The following is a 17,740-nucleotide window of genomic DNA, read 5'->3' on the forward strand; positions in this document are numbered from 1 at the left end:
TTCCCCACCGAAGAACTTTTCAATTTGATGCACTATTTTTAAACCTTATAAGAAAAATTGATTTTTCCATCCAAAAAGCCTATATAGCTCTAGTTGCCTTTAAAGGGTTTGCTTCATTGACTGAAGTGCAAGTAGCAAACAATGAATACAAGTAGGATGACCTCTTGACTTCACTCCATCATCAGCCTGTCAATTGCCAAAATTATAACAAACCTTGCAGTAAACAAAACTGTAAATCTCTTTCAGCTATTAGACAGGGTCTCATCTATTGATAAATCTACATAATCTTCCTTGCCTTAGGCAGCAATTTAGGCATTGCAGACATACCCTCATAAAAACCTAAGGAGAGGATTTTTCAAGGCATGTACCGCAGTAATTCAAAGTTGCCTTACTGCAACCTTTATTTATTTTTTTAACACAAGCTGAAAAGTAAGGAATTTGTAATTTTGGAAATAAATTTTTATCAAGAAGTTTTAATAAAGACAACAATGTTAAGCAAGCAAAAAGGAAAGTACTTTTGAATTGTAACAGCTGGTTTTACTAGAATAGCATGTGAAACATCAGCACACAAAATCCTCAAGGATAAGCAGTACCCTAATATTTAGAGGAAGACAATAATTCCTGGAGTCTGAAATTACAGTCAGAAACATCAGTGGATGTTCATACACAACATCTTGTGTCCCAGGAATTTATTACTGTTTCAAGAGCCTGTAAAAACTTACATTAGTGAGCCCACAGAGACAAATTCTCAGTTAATTCAAGCCTTGGTTACATTCAGCTCAGTAGAGCAATGTTGATTTACCTCAAATGAGAGTTTGCACAAAGTAATTTCAAATATTTCCCTTGGTACAGAGTAAGCAAAGATACAAATTCATAAGTATACATCAGAATTTGGATTCTGGCCAGCTTTTAACCCCATTTAAAAACAGACAGTAACTCTACAAATCCTTAGGCATAAAACGGAGAGGTCTAAATTAAAAATCAATAAATCAGGCACAGAGAGCAACATTTGCAACATGAAAGAAATATAAGAAACATAATTATATATTATATATATAATTTATAGAGGCATAAAAAACAACAACAAAGAAGCCAAGATGTGTTGGTTATTATGTTGAGCAAGCTTTGCTTAGCTGTCAGTGTTTTTCCTCACTCTATGAAGGTTTGAATCATTTTGGAGTAAGCAAAACAACTTTAAAATAGAGATTACTGTAAATGAAAAGACAACTGAGCTTAAACACAAATTTGATGCAAGTTCTACACAAGCTAAGTTTATCTTGCACTTCTGTAGAGAAGAACAGCCTGGTTTGTCTGGGTAGCACTGACCACACTGTGGACACTTGGCATGGTATTAGCTTGAGAGGCAGTCATAAGAAATTCACTTCCATAACCATTTATCTGTAAGAAAAATTCCTGCTGCCCTGGGTGCTCATGTGTGGGGCACCAATAATGAGCAATCTTCCTTGCAATCTTCCTCTCCCTTTCATAATTATGAAAAAGATACTACTGCTTCTGTAAACCAGAACTTTCCCAGCAACTTGAACTATATGTAGTTATTTCAGATACCAATTAAACTGTATCAGATCTCTATGAAATAAATCAGCAATGAAGTAATTCTCCCTGACACAAAGAGAAAGTTCCAAAGTTCTTAACCCAATAGAACTAAAATGGATGTATCTCAAAAAAAACACTGTAAAGACTGTTTTTCTTTTGGCCTCTATTCTGATTCTGCCATGTGCAACAGTCAATGATATTTTGCATGGTAGCAAGTATATAGATACAGTTTTCCCAGCTCTTCCTGTAAGCTCCATGGTCCCTCCCACTAAATCTTTGTAGACACTGAGGCTGCAAAGTGCTGCGGAACCACACAGACAGGAATTTCACATTGGTCAGGAGTTACACTCACTGTATTCCCATATTTTGCAAGATCCTAGTCCATCCCTATTGCATCTTATACACATATGGTGGGACTATGAGACATCATTGAGGTCTGATTGGCAGAGCTGTCCTAAATCAGCATCTCTAAGGGAAAAAACACCACACTGATATCCTTTCTTTCCAGTTATTTATTTTACCTTGTAAATACCATATTTCCTTGTTTTTAAAATTTATTTTATGGAGAACATTTAGTTTGTGGTTTCTACATTCATACTAAAGCGTAATATTTATGCTGCACATCTGTATGCTAAAAACTACTCTTAAGAATAAACTTCCAGCTGTAAATGGATTCCATCAGCTTATCTACCCCTTCTCCTGCCCTAGTGTCTGGCACATTAGCTGTGGAGCAGAGCTGTGCAGAGCAGTACAACTGGAATATGACACAACTACCAGACAGACTGTTAGAGTGATAAATAAGCGTTCTAGCAGATGGAAGCTCTTTCCTACTTGCCATTTTGCAAAGTGCAAAAAGCACAGATCACTACAGCAGTGAGATTTGCTCCAGCTGCCACTAACAACCTTTGAAGAAAGATGCTTACAACCCCTGGGAAAAAGTCAGGGTTCTCTGTGACCTTTTGCAAGTATGATTTATTAACATCTAACTAAATTGGTTACAGAGACAAAAATAATAAATCTAGTTGCGCATCAAGGTACTCCAATGTTATTACAAATATTTGGAGTGAAGCAGAAAACAGGGATGGTCCTGGGTACAGAGAGACTTCTCAAATATCTGAAAGTCAGCAATAATTCTAATACATAAGATACCGTTCCTCATTCTGAAATCACTAATGCCCCATCAAAGCAAACAACAAATTCAGCATTTAGCAACTTTGTTTATGTAATACCTCGTATATGTGGGATGTTCTTACAATACTAGAACTAGCAAAATACTGTTAACACAAAGCTTTTCAGATTCTCAGGGATGCCAATCATCTCCAACATGTGGAGCTGATAGACATCATCACCTCTTGTGGATCAGCATCACATTCTCTTAAGCTTTAATACAGTTTTGTTTTGCACATTAAAAACACCAAAACAACAATTTATAGTAAAAATAAATGAATAATTTAAAATAATTCTTTAAGATATGCCAACTACTTATGCGGAAAATTTCTCTTATTGCTTTCAAAAAGCTACAGCAAGAACAGTATCTAAGAACTGAGCAGTACAGTAATAAATTTGGTGGTAGGTTACAGCATTTGCTAAGTTTCAAAAGGTAAGCCAGATAATGTGCAATTCTTACGAGCCCACAGCTGCTGGAGTAAGTTGCACCCACCAGTAGGCTAGAAAATAGAAAGGATGAGTTAGTGAACATTGTGAATTTAATTTATTGTAAGAATAATTCATGAATGAAAACACACTCAACCAAAAAAATCACTCCTCTGAATAGCACCATCTCATTCTAGCCCTTGCAAGATGTATTCAGTTATGTGGATGAATTGATGTCATCTTTCTCTCTATTAAAATGCACCATGGGACAAGTTTTGCAATCCTCTTCATCTTGCCCCCTCTGCATGAGTTTACACAAAAAAGAAGCCATACTGAACAAAACAAGATATGTTGAAAGTTTCTTGCTTTTCCAAGCTGGTCATTTGGAGTAACAGCACGAGAGATTTACATAAACACAGATGCAAGGACATTTGTAATTAGGATCTGTTGAGCAGACACAGCTGCATATTTCCATAGCACACTACCCTTACCAGGTCTGACTCCAGAGCATAAGAAAGTCTTTTTCACATTCAAGGAAAAGATACAGAAGGAATTTATGGGGGAAAGAATTTAACTACAGCCTCTAAGTATGATTTATCATTTGTTGCTATGGACTGTTTTCCTATTCATCAGTTTTTTTAATAAAGAGAAAAGCCAGTGAATAAGGGACCACATAGAAAACCTGAGCAGGACTGTAAACAGCTGAGGGAAAGTGGGGGGCATGGGAAGGGGTGAGGTCTTTGTTAGGTTGGGTTTTTTGGGGGAGTTTGTTTTGAGACCAGCACTGGACTGTTGTGCAATGTGAAGCTGTCCCTGGTGGAGCCCTAATTTCTGATCCCATGCATTGGTGCTCTTTCCTACCATGACCTGGATTCAACACTAAGCTGCCAGGTAACACAGGTGACTGTGTTTGCAACTATTATGTCCTTCAGGGGCCAGATTTTAAAAGAAAGCAGCAACCCTGTTTCCAGAGAAAACTGGTTGGTGTTAGAACAGATCTCCCTTATCAAAATTAGGGCTGGTTTTGGTCCTTCTTCCAGGCATCTAACTTTCCAAGCTCTGCATAAAAAACCTAGGTACAGACTACTGGATCTGTACTTCAAAAAGTGTCTAAAAGAAGTAGTTCAGTGCTGCAAACAATCACATCAAGCATATCTCAGAGAGCAGAGATCCAGAAAGGAATGCAGTGATTAATGATGCTTTCTAGTTCCACTGGGTCTAAAGGGCACTTTATGCTACCCAGAGTTGCCTTCTGAAAAGTAATGCAGTTTTGTAGTCCCAAATTTAAACATTTACACAAAATGAGAAACTAAGCATCAAGCCTGCAAATCTGAAAGTAGAGCTGTGGGTTGCTGTTTCTATGTATAATATTTCCCTGGATTTTTTTATTTCTATACTTTACAACTTGAAAAATGAAGCAGGATTTCAACACCCAAAGGCCTGAGTTGCTCCATCACCTTGATGGAAGTTTGTAGTGAGGATTTTACTTTATGAAGAGACACACACAGAAAGGCAGGGCTGCACGAGTGCTTCTCAAACTGGCCTCCAAAATAGTATTAAACACTGTTTATAAAGTCGTGAAATAAGAGAGCCACAACAGCAGGCAAGGGTCATCATGAAATTTTAAGACTGATCCATTGAGCTACACACCTGGGGGATCACAGCTGTGTATGAAAGGAAGCAGTTAAGTTGCCTGATACATTCTTTTTTACCAGTCAGGGTAGAAATAGTGAGTAAAAAGTCCCTCAGTGTCAGTTATTAAGAATAACAGTTGTCTTAGTTATACTGCAGAAAGCTAATATAAATTCTGTACCCATTAACACAGCTGAAGTTTCAGGGAAGAAAACTACCAAAATTTCATAGTTTACCAAGAATAATTTTATAGAATATATTAGCTTTGTGAATGTTGAATATATTTACATGCAGAAATACACAGAACTAACATCAAGACAAATTTCTTTCACTTCTTAATATACAGTCAACAGAAGATTAACAACTAAACCCAATTGTTTAATACAAAAGTAAGCAGGGAAAACTATACTGCAGTTGGAACGTGGGGTGAGAGGATCATTCACAACTGGTTACACTGTGTTTGGAGGTGTGTATTGTAGATGTACAAAAGGAGCAATTACTTGTTCAATGATTTTGCTTCATGCATTTAAGAAATGTCCTGGATTATTCTCAGGCATTTTTATGGAGACAGTGCTAAAAATTCTGGAGTTTACTTTCTTGATAGAGAAATTTTGATGAAGTTTTTATATTAAGGCACTGCTCAGCCCAATGCTTCTTGTCATTCATCCCATGTATTTTGGACAGTTTGGAGTGTTAGAGAAATCAGACTTGGCACTGCCAGTCTGATTTCTCAAAAATAATTACTCAAATACCCCATATGAGACTTGTTTTGTTTAATACCTACATAGGGGAATCTCCTCCACACACAGAATATACAAACCCAGCAATCAGACCAGGCAGTATCACAGTAGCTGCCAAATATGACAATGAGCAAGCTTAATGCAGCCTCCACAAATTTTGCTCCTTTTCTTAAAAGATTTTATTTCCTCTACCCTCTTTTGTTTTTAAATGAACCTTAATTTTAGTATAAATTGTAATTACCAACAGCAAGGATAATTGCAATAATCAACTAATTTCTGTGTGAGGTTTTGACAGTTAATACAAGAATAAAAGACAGGAAGGGAACAAGGCATGAAGAGAACCTAATTTTTCTTGAAAAGCCAAACAGCCCCCAAAGTTTAATATTTCCTTTGGAATCAAAGCCCAGATTTTAACCTTGCCTTGTTTAAAGATGCTGGCATGGTAGTCAAGTTTGTCGAAGAGATATTAATTAGATATAATTATGCTAACTTCTTTGGTACTAAATTATGGAAATGATGGTGAGGGAGAAATCCTGGGCAAAATGAGAAATGGTGAAAAAAGCATTCATCTGCCTCTGAGACAATGAGGCTTCAAGGTAACAGAAAGCAAAGTTAAAATATACATCTAATCTGACAGCACAGATTTTTTTTTTTAATTTAAAACCTTCATAATATTTCCTTCATGTTACATACAATACATAGATCCATTTTTAATAGATTTTCTTTAGAACAATGCAGCACAATTGCAGTAAAGTGCAAGCTTTTCTAAGCTATTAGTCTGTCCTCCTAGGAGTCTACTTCATCCATGCCATGTCAAGTTGTTCCAGTCATAAGCCAATTTAACATGGCAGCATTTGGGTTTGTTTTGTGTCTTTACAGTGGCATGTAAAGAAAAGAAAAGGGTGTGGTGACAGGATGCAGATCTATCACGTGGAAAACTGCATTGCTGCCAGAGTTGCAGACACACAGAGCAGATTAGAAGAACCTAATGGATCAGGCTTGGGTTGCAGATATGTGGAAATGCAAATTAGTTTGTTAATGATTATGACATTGTGATTTGATGGAAGAAAACCAAAAATACTGCCCATCTTCATTCAAAAGTGAGGCTTCTGCTACATTTGCTTCCTGTTAAATTTCTGACCTATGGTTTAGTAGTCTCACAAATGGAACCATACATATAAAATTACAGGAAAGGGATGCAATTGATTTAGTGCAAGACATTTAAATATTTATCTGAACTTAACAAACAAACAGAGGAAGATCAAAGACTCCATACACTTCTCCATAAGGCAGATGGTAATTTTTAAATATAACATCTTAAATATGTTATTTCTTAAGAGGTAGAAAATATCAAAATACTAGGAAAAATTTCTAGCTTAAAATAATCAGTTTGCTTACTTTTTAAAAAGTCTTACTGTTGCAATTTTTAAGTGAGTAAAAACAAATGAAGCTATGGAAGCACAGGATTTCGTGCTCTGTATAAGATTTCACTTATTGGAAAAAGAGAGAGCTTCTTCATCTAGTCAGTGCTCAAGCAGTATATACAAATGATCTCCTCTTCTTGCCCTGTTGGGGGCTATAAATTTGAAGTGAAAATTTTTCCCAGTGGAAAATTTTGGCGATTCCTGACTTTCTAGCACTACATTTAACCAGGTACAGTTTATGTGTAAGGCAGTAGAACCACCGATGTAAGCTCAGAACTACCTCTTCCATAAAGCTAAGAAGAAAGTTAATAGATACAAAAGCTTACTTAAATCTTTCCTGCAGATAGCAAAAGATCAGTCATATTCCAGCACCAGCTGATAATCTGTTTTAGCAATTTATACCAGCCAAGAGACAGCTGAACTACTCATTGCATTGTGGAAGCCTACCTATAGTTTGAGTTACTAAGGCTTGCACTCTTCATCAGCACAGCTAGGAGATGCTGATGCTACTGTCTCCAATGCAATTCAGTAAGGCATAGTTTAACTGACGTTATTACACATTGAAAAAGTAGTGTAAAAGCTCCTCTCTTTTCCATCTGTTAACATTCAGTACTATTTATTAAATATTTTATAAAAGGAAGTTAGGATATTTATACATTCAAACAATCACTGCAACAGTTGAGTAAAGGAAACAAATGAATTATCAGATTCTAAATTAAGCACGATTCTGGAGATATGCATATTTGCACATACCACATACATTCTGTATGTGTGTGTATATATAGATATATAGTTATATTTTATACATATGTCTTTTAAATCAGATCCGAGAATACAGCACAGAATATCTTCACTTAGCTCCTCTTTCACCAGAGGACAGGATTGTCCAGTTTGGAAAAACCAGGTTCTTTTCTAAGTTCCATGTAGGTTCCATTGCTCACCCAGGAGTCATCGCTGGATTTCCTATCAAAGATTAAACAAATGTTAGCTTATATTTTCCATCCATATGCTGTGTAATGCAGTGTAGCACCATGCACAGATACCAAATCCAGCCCACAAACCAGGAGCACTGCAGCTCATTGCAGCCTGCAAACAAGGCAGTGTAGCTTGGTGTGTCTGCACTGGGCCATGGGGAGGCATCTCAATCTAATGTTCACCAGAGAACTTCACTCTTGAAGAGACAAATGCATTAACTCCTATCTGCTCTAATACTTTTGCTATATAATAATTAGATTCTTTATTCTGCCATTTAAATCTACAGGATAAATCTCAGCTTTCAAATCCTCATTGTAAGGATTCAAATCCTCATTCACAATTCTCATTGTGAATATACAACCACAAAGTATTAGACTTTCCCTCTATCCACCTTCCCTTTAGTAGGTGTGATTGGCATGTGATGAGTTAGTCCACCAGCTTGTCAGAGATGTAGTAGTCTATGCCATTCCCTTTTGCATCTATTTAAAACATTCCAGTGTTCCTCAGAAGTACAGTATAGATATATCCAGAAAAAATAGGGTCCCAGATCTACTAATAGGTCCATACAACATTCATCTAGGCTCCAACTCTTTCACTGCAGGAGAACAGAGAAGCTGGAGGGCAAAAGACCACTTCCACACCAGCATTCCTTTTTGTCTTTCAATACCTCAAGTCTCCTGTTTAACTGATTTACAGCAGGAGGAGATAAAGTGCCCTCAGAACAATAATTCTCTCCCCATAAAATAGAGGAAACATGTTCAGAAATAGCCCTGGAAGTGAAAGGCTCCAACTCTGCACACTTCCACACCAGGCAAACCCACTGAATTCAGCAGAGGTAATTGAGCTAAATCCATCTTGCTTCAAAGAATCAAAGGTGCTACATTCACTCAGGCAAATTCAAATGTAGACCAAATCTCAATTGCCACCAAGGCAAAACAGAAAAAAAAAAATTCAGGGATGCACTAATAAAAGACTAATACATAATTGTGAGTTCTAAGTCTGGAGTGTTCTACATCACCAAAGTACAAACCCAAAGTATATCGGGGAACCCTGGAAAAAAACTGGAGCCATGGCAATTTAACCTGGCAATTTAAAATCAGAGTTATAATAAGAATTTCAATAAATGATAGTATATGTCAATTATTATCTAGTACCTGAAAAATCTAGGCTGATGCTCTAGATTGTTTTCTTCTAGCACCTTCCGTCGTTCTCTCTGTAGCTGCTCGATCCTCTGCTTTTGCATTTCAGCTCCTTCAATATTCCCTTCTTCTAGAAACCTGCAGCAGCAGTGATATGAGACAATTGGTCTTCTGCCCCCAGAAGAATCTAATCTTTCCAGCAGGTATTTCACAGTGAAAGGTAAACAGCTACCTCTGCAGACAACTGCACTATGAAAAAGCACTTAAAGAAAGCTAACTCTTGTAACAAACTCAGAGTCAAGTTACATCAGATTCTTCTACCTGGAAATTTGCAAAAGTAAAAATTTCACTGCAGAAAGAAGTTTTAAGTGTTTCAGTTTTCAGTAATTCAAATACTGTATGCTCAACATCCAGTACCTGAAGTACTGAGGGTTTTACATCCTTGGAAAGGCAGTTATCTAGAAGCATCCAAGAGACAATTTTAGGACACAATTCCATAATGACTAGACCATCTCTCAATAAGTGAAACAATGTCTGTTTCAGATGCACATTAATGTAAAAATAGAAACACACTGCAGATATCCACAGAAAATAGTCTGAATTCAGGGTAGAGTGAGTGTACAGAAGATTAAGAACCATTTAAGGAAAATATTTCATAGGTAAAGCTTCTTACCTTTGGTCTGGCCTAAAACGTGTATCGGTGGATGGGAGTAATGACCTAGTTTGTGGGTCCAGTTCATTTAACTCCAGTGCAAATTGTGTAAATCCATACCACTGTTCATAATCTTTAGGCATTGGATCTACAGAAAAAAAGAATACATTCAGAATTCCAATTAAATGCTATTATGTTGAGAAAGAAAATATCAAGCTCCCTCCAGTCATTTATTTATGTCTGATCCACAGTGTCAGTTCTAGTGGAACAAGAGGCTTTTAATAATGTGACAAAAGAGAACACCCCCCTTGATAATTACACTACAACAAGAGAGATTTCTGTTATCTCAGCTGAATCACAGCACAACTGTGATGAAGGCCATGCTATTATCATAATGTTTTTTCAAAACACAGCAGACAAAATTCCACAAGTTTGGGAGAAATTAAACTATCACTGTCATTACAGAATTGAGCTTTGTGGACTATCCTCCAGTGTTCAACACATGAAATAAACAACAATTCTGTAGGAGGACTTTGTTCCTTCCCCCCCCCCCCCCCCTCCCCGCTAAAGTTCTCAATACCTACTTCATTTTGAATGTGAAAATGAGGGAGAATAGAGAAAATGCAGAAAGCCATGGGATTAAGTTCTCATATTATTTAAATTATATATTCTTCTGATCTAGCTTTTAAATGCTTGACAAAAATCTAATATTCTACTGGAAATTAACAAGAAATTGGGGCCTAATAAAGATATGAAAACAATAAGCTTATACTCAAGATCTCAGTTTGTGTACATGAGCAATTCTGATCACTCACTTGCTCTCCATATGCAGTTTGAAGATGAAGTTGTCCCACAGTATAAACTTTCATGCCACTTCCCAAAGAGTCGATGCACAACTTTCCCAGATTTATCCATGACACTGCCTTCAATCTCATGTGCATTTGGATTCCAATACTTTGCCTAGAATGAAAAGGAACAAGGGGAAAGAAGGTGCAGAGAAGCTCAAGTGCAGGCCGTTTTGCCATGCCAGTAGCACCAGGCTGTAGAGCAGTGAGAACTGTTCACTTAGGTGTGCATTACAACACCAAATGCAAAGAGCTGCTGTTAGTACCATTAAAATACAAACATTATTATTATTATGTTAGCTTCTTAAGATACTAATGTTGAGAATTGTATTTATTTTGTTTGCCTTTTTTTAGGGAGAGGATGAGGTGAAGTGCAGCTGACCCTGAATTTTGCCCAAGGACAGTTGACCCTGAGTCCCGACTTGGTTATCGACATCTCTCTTTGCAGAAGAGAAAGAGAAGGAACTCATACATTAATCTCCAATCTTACAATATTAAAGGTGTGAGATTTGCAGGCTCTCAGTCTTAAATATTTGAACTTTAAACATCCAGTGCAAGTCTGAAAATACATTAAAGTACTTTCAAGTAAGTATTTGGGAAAAAAAATCACTCTAATTCTTAGAAAGCACAAAGTATTCAGGAAAATAAATAAAAACCCGCAAACTTGCTGCTAGGTACACTGAAGTACTGTATCCCTTGTATCTGTTTGGCCTGTTCTATGTCCAGCAGAGCCTTTATCCATCAATCAGATACAAAAAATGCAGGTTAAGGTAAGTCTCTTAGGATGATTTATTAAAGTATTTCTCAGGTTAGAAATCTTGGCATTGTTTTACATTTTCGTTGATTTTCCTTTACTACAAAGTCATCTATTACCAAAAACTGAATTTAATTGTGTTATAAGGACAATTCCTGAAGAAGTCATATATATTGTACATGTACAGAAGCAAAAGCTTTGAGTAAAACCACAACCTCTTACTTAAACTCCTTTGAGAACCTGCAAAGGGCTAGAAAAGAGCATCAAGAGAAACACCCTGCATAAGCATTGGTCCTACAGCTGCTAAATGACCACAGCATGTGCCAGTGGGCTCACAGGAGGCATGTGGTAAACCACTGTCAGTAGTTAGCTTGTGCCTATGTCTCTCATCAAACCCAGAGTAGGTTTTCCATTATATTCCTTTCCCCATAATTCCTCCATTTCCAGTGGAATCACTCAAGAAAACTGTCGCTTCTCTTTTTTGTCTAGTGAGTGGCATTTCCTTCAAAATTACAGTTTTCAAGGAATCACAGGTAATTACAGCTTGTAAGCAGAAGTACTGAGCCTCACAGAGAGCAACCTCCCACTGCTGTGCCTGTTAGAAAAGGCAGTGCCAACACTGCTGTGGTTACCTTTATGAAAGTCAGTTTGCAGTGGCACGTGTCATCATTAAGATTTTTTATGATGATCTCTCCATAATGTTCAATCCATCTTTGTCCACTTAAGATGTTATGGATGCAGGATGTCACCTTGTTCCATGCAAAATGGTCTTTAAAGCTGTAAGGAAAAATACAAACAAGAAAATTCTCATGCCATGTTCAAGTGAGCTCAAACTTGAGGAAAAATATTGCAGAGAACATGATTAGAGAAACCAAATAAACCTTTTATTTTTTACTAGAATGCTTCATCTTCTCATTCCAAGCCTTCTCAAAAACAAAACCTATGACAACAATCCCACCTCCCAGAAAATCCTTTTCTCTTCTGTTATATACTGTGGTCTTGAATTCAGTTTTCTCTCAATTTACTTGTCCTTCTAATTAGTTTTAAGTTTCCAGAAGTACTAATTTTGGTGTCTTCTACAGTCTGAGATGCCCATTCCAAGCTTGTAACACAGTGACAATGGAGAACACAAGGACATGGGCCACCAGAGTGATCTGAACATGTACTGGGAAGAATAAGCTTGGCTCAAGCTCTGAAGGCTGAGCCTAATAGGTGTGCTTTAGGCACGAGCCAAAGTTCTCACCATGAAAGTTCAAGATGTAGTTGCACACTGGGAAACAGCAGACAGGGAGAGATAAACAAATACCAGTAGGGAATACAACATTTTACCTTTTATGAAAGAAGTAGATGCTCTTACAGAACAGCTTTATTAAGCATCAAGGAAAGGAAAGTCTCATGAAGACATATATTCTTCAATTTGTTCTGGGTATGAATGGCCAACTCACTACAGGTAAGGTAAAACAAACTTACAAAGCACCAGTTTCCCCACAGCAAGTGCCTCACACACATCCTATGAAGTTATTAGCACCTTTCCCTACCTCCCCTTAATCACTTGCTTTCACTTGCTGCTTTCTAAGGGCACACACAAGGACACTTTCTACAGACTTGCAGAAATGCAGCCAATTTATCTCACAGTAACTTGTTTTTCTTCCCTTACCTATGCATGTCATATGTTATCATAAATGCTAAAAATATGTATTTGTTTCAAAATTAACCTTAATACTAATGCTTAATTTTTCCCTATAGCCTTGGCATCTTTTTTGTACCTAATTCTGTATCAAATACACAGGGATACAAACCAGCATATGGAGATCACATATGAAACAGATTGCTTCCCAGTTCATCAGCCCATCATAGGCCATAATATATATTAATTATTTTGGCTCTGAGCACTCATTCACATCCTAGAAACCTTTCATTTCAAAGCTTAGGGCAGGTGCTATGAACACAACATGGTTTATACATTACCTTTTGGATATTATCCTACTAGACTACAATTTTATCTACTTAAAAAAAAGGCATGCTTGATTTGATGAGTGCTAGGTTCTTGAATTCTTTGGGTTTTCTTTTTTCAGATGGCAGATTAATTAATTTTGTACTCTCTCACTGGAAAACAGATTTAATTGGAACAATACTCAACCTTTAGACCTCTGGTTCTGCAAACATGATGGATATAGGCCAAATTTTAAGGGATTTTAATTGCTCATCAATAATGGGCACTCTGACAAGCCTGCCTTGAAACACTGCAGATTTTTATTTAAAAAAACAAAAGGAAACAAACCAACTATACTCAACACTTCACTACAGTGGCTGCTTCCTTGGATAATGAACACCAGATAACTGGTTCTACTTATCACTTAGAGTAATTATTTCTGCAGTGATGGTGGTTGTTGGTCTTGCCTACAGCCCAGAACACTCCATGGTGCCAGGGTCCCTACAAATATAGCCAAAAAAGACAAGAACACCACCATCTCTTCCCCCAAACCCATACTCAAGCAGAAGAATTCATAGCTTTCTTTACCCTACCGTTTTTCCCTGTGAATTTAAAATACATTAGGGTTGAAATTCAACTGAAGTATGAAAATACCAACTGTTCTTTTTTCAGGGTGCACAGGAGCGATGGGTTTTTTTTCATTGTTTTGCATAACTTTTGAAAGAGTCACTGCTTCTGATTTATGCTTCTGGTTTTGGTTTGGTGGGGTCTTTCTTCCTCCCCTTTTCTCTTTAAATGAAATCATAGCCACCAGCCCTTTCAAAGGGCAGAGCAGAGCTCGCTGTCCTCTGAAGGAACGTGGCTCCAGTGTGTGCAAGCACCTGTGCCTGTGCACGAACAGCAGTGCCAACAGCAGCACTTACGCTGGAAGGGTTACGTGTGTTGTGCCAACTGGAACAATCTCCATGGACTTCCCCCAGAATTTGTTTTTCCATCTGACATCTGGAACAAGAAGTAAAAAAAATACAGGTTGAGTCACAGGTAGGTGAATCAGGCTGTTTCTGGGCTCTACTTTATTTTCAAGAAATTCAACAAAACAACGTGCAACAGAAGTGTTTCAAGATGGTGGTGGGACCTTCAAATACTTGTTGGTAGGTTTGGTGTTGTTGCTGTTTGTTTGATTTTCATCATAATATTGGTTATTTAAATAGCAAAGTAACATGTTTAACAGTTTAAGATGTTTAACAGTCCTTGCAAAAACTTTTTTAAAGAAAGAAATTTGAATAAGGTATAAACAACATATATTCATCTGCAAGTCAGTTGCTAGTGAATGAATGCAGACATTTTCAAAAACAAAAGCAAAATTTCAAATACAAAAATATAAAAAGAACATCCACAGTTAAGAGGCTAAAGAAGGTTTCAAAGGGCACAAAATGGCAGAGGGTTTTAGTCCAGCTCCCTCTGTAAGTTTGATCTTTTGAAATCCTGTTTGAATCACAGAAATACTGTCCAAGTCTCATTTTTCTTCAAAAATATATATATAAAAAAAGAAAAGTCAATGCAAGTTTAGTTAAATTTATTGAGCAAAAGCACCTGGAAGAGAAAAAAAAAGAGAGGAGCATGGCAAAAAAGGTGTACAGTTAAATTGGGCTAGATAATCAGGCAGTAACTTTCATGGTAACTTCAGAGATCAGAGGAATAGTACCCTTCCTATTTTAGACTCTAGGAACTCCATTCCCTGCCCAACCTGAAAAAGAGGGAAAAATTCAACTCTAGTCTCAAAAAGATGCTAGTTCTAACAGAAGGAAAACAAAACACCGTTTCCTGTGCAATTCTGGGGGGAAATTCTTACACTGGTTGTGAGATGGATGCTCAAACCACAACTAAGAGATTACTCGGGTATCTCCTGAGTGATGTATGTGCAAGTGAGGAGTGAGCCACACTGAGCTGCCTATCATTGAAAAGACTAGATATAGGGCAGAATTCTGCATGCAAAAAAGTTACTTTTTTATCATGTGAGAAAAGGACCTTTTGGGTTTTTTGGTTTTGAAGTCTAATGCTGGGTCAGCATCTTCTGTGACAGCAATTCTGTTGTGATTCCTACACTGCACAAGTGCTCCAAAGCTACTTCCAGTATGATGTTGCTGAGGAAATTCTGTCCTGGCATTCTCTCTTCTGCAGTGGGATGGAAGAGAAAGGGCAAAGGTACACCCTACCGAGTTTAACAGTTAAAGTGTATTACCAGATCGTGCCAAATTCTATGTTCTCATAAACGGCAAAGCTGTCCCACAGAAATCAGCATGTGGGAAACATCTTGAGAGCTGGGGTGCAACTTGATCACGCAATAATTTTAGGACAGAAGAGAAAAAGCAAAGTGTTATTTCAAAGCTATGCTCACACTAATTCAGGCACAGATGCTGGAATAGCTGAAATGTCCTTCATTTCCACTGCTCATGTGTTGACACTCCTCTGCAAAAGCAGAGCCAGCTTCACAAGTCATGGAAAGCTGTTTCCAAACTATCAGTCCCTATGAGAGCCCAGTCTTCAGTTCATGAGACGTGACTGGGAGACTTCTTGCTGATGGAACACATGAACTAAGGTCAGTGTCTGGTGGGATGACAGCACTACCCTGGCAATGTTGCTGTCTCCTTTTCAGCTGAGGAGGTGACACAGTAAGTGAAAAGGTCTTTGCACACAGAAAGAACTGAACTCACTGACAAGCTGCCTTTATGATTAAATTGGTGTTAATCTTTCCATGTAAGTTAATGCAGACTCATTACAAGAGGTTGCAGCATTTAAAACTTGCCTTTACAATGGAAAAAAAAAAACCATTGTCTAGCCCTCCCATGAGCTCAGCTAGCCATATTTAAAAATAAAGCAAACAAAAATCCCCAAGACCAGCTGCACCCTCATTGAATGTCCTGTGCTCATAAAGACCAAATCTCAGACTCTCACATTAATCAAATTCTCAGCTCTCATTAGAACTTCATTCTCTAAATGGAAGTGTTAAAATATTTGAATGATAACAGTTGTCAAGATTTGTTAAACAAATCAGTCTCGTCTATTTTTATTAAGACAAGCTGCTATCTGATCTTATTTATACAGTGTTCAAGTTACTGAAGAAATTTTTGGTCATCTTAGCTTTTGGGCTATGAACAAAAGGATTCTTGTGTCCCTGTATTTGTTTACAAAGCAAAGAATTACACAGAATAATAAAACCCAGACTAATGGGTTCCAATGTCTGTTCAGTATGGTTCCATCTGTAATAACTATAATCGAGTCAGCAGAGCCAATCAGGGAAAAAAAAAAAGATTACAATATGGCCACATTGTGATTTGACAAACCCCTGGGGTGAAGGATTTTAAGTGAGTTAAAAGGCATGGTTATGTTTTGTGTACGCTCTAGAATTATTGAATCACACAGGTGCTCTTACTGGATGACACCTTCACTAGCAACACACAGCAGACAAAGCTCCAACACATATCTTTTGGAAAAAAAACAGTAGTCAAATAGCACAAAATCTTACATACTGTAGTAATACCAGCAGAGAAAGAGAAGGTAAATGTATTTATCCTTGCTGTTATGCTCATTTTTGAAAATTGCTTTCAGAACAGGTTTACAAGATTTGCCAAGGTTCAGGATTTAACTTGTAGTGTTTTCATGCTGTCTTCCAGCTTGTTGGTTTTATAAATAGCTTGACATACAATTCTTCTTTACTAAAGAAACACATCCCCCCCTAAAACCCCAAACAAACCTGATTTTAAAGAAAAGCAGATATTTATACATGATAATAACAATCAATTAATCTTACATGAAAAAAATCCAAACAAAGCAAAGTCTTATGAGAGCTTTTATAGTAGCAGAAGATCCAAATAAGAAGCATACAAGTATAGGCTAATATTTCATTAAATCATTCTAATACAAACTTAGGCAAGGAATTTCAACTTTTCCTAATTTCTGGATATTTTCTGTTAGACATAAAATGAAAACATTATGAACACTGTAAAAGTAAATGATAGACTGAAGACTTACCTTGCCAAAAAGCAAAATTCACAGATTCAGCATGGCATGCAGAAATAGGTGGGTGGTGACTGACCTAAAAGCAAGACATGAAAGGAGAGGGGGAAGAAAGATTAACATATGAACACTTGAACAGTCATTTTGGTTTGGCTTATTTTGTTTTGTTTTCTCCTTCATTCCCATATGGCATTTATAATTTGAACATTAGTTTTCACTTTGCAGTTGTGTCCTGAAGGGGGAGGCAGTGAGATTAATAAAGGTTCTCAGACCTAAGAAACCTTGAAAGAAATGGGAAACATTTATTTTAAAAGACCTGAGACTTTGTTTGAGTGAAAATCTAGCTATATACTTTGTACATTGTCTCTAAGGTGATAATTAAATTTACCCTTAGGACCTCTTAACAGATTAACAAAAGCCACTCTTTGAGTGCAGAGACAAAAATTTTCAAAAAAAATAAAAACACCACAAAGAACCAAAAA

General features: G+C 37.1%; 1 protein-coding gene across 8 annotated transcripts in view; it reads right to left on the bottom strand.

Annotated features, from left to right (window-relative positions):
* Window positions 1–657: 657 nt before the first annotated feature.
* OSBPL3 (oxysterol binding protein like 3) overlaps window positions 658–17,740 on the bottom strand; it is an 88,282-nt gene continuing 71,199 nt past the window's right edge. For all 8 annotated transcript variants that reach the window (XM_021538227.3, XM_021538225.3, XM_021538224.3 and 5 more), the window contains 7 exons: window positions 17,274–17,337; window positions 14,165–14,243; window positions 11,941–12,085; window positions 10,525–10,669; window positions 9,731–9,857; window positions 9,073–9,195; window positions 658–7,906 (listed from right to left, as the gene is read on the bottom strand). In XM_021538227.3, coding sequence (XP_021393902.3) covers window positions 7,810–7,906; window positions 9,073–9,195; window positions 9,731–9,857; window positions 10,525–10,669; window positions 11,941–12,085; window positions 14,165–14,243; window positions 17,274–17,337 — 780 coding nt within the window. In that variant the 3' untranslated portion in view covers window positions 658–7,809. The remainder of the gene's footprint in view (window positions 7,907–9,072; window positions 9,196–9,730; window positions 9,858–10,524; window positions 10,670–11,940; window positions 12,086–14,164; window positions 14,244–17,273; window positions 17,338–17,740) is intronic.

Source organism: Lonchura striata, chromosome 2 (assembly GCF_050655825.1).
Source record: "Lonchura striata isolate lonStrDom1 chromosome 2, ASM5065582v1, whole genome shotgun sequence".
Classification (NCBI taxonomy): domain Eukaryota; kingdom Metazoa; phylum Chordata; class Aves; order Passeriformes; family Estrildidae; genus Lonchura; species Lonchura striata.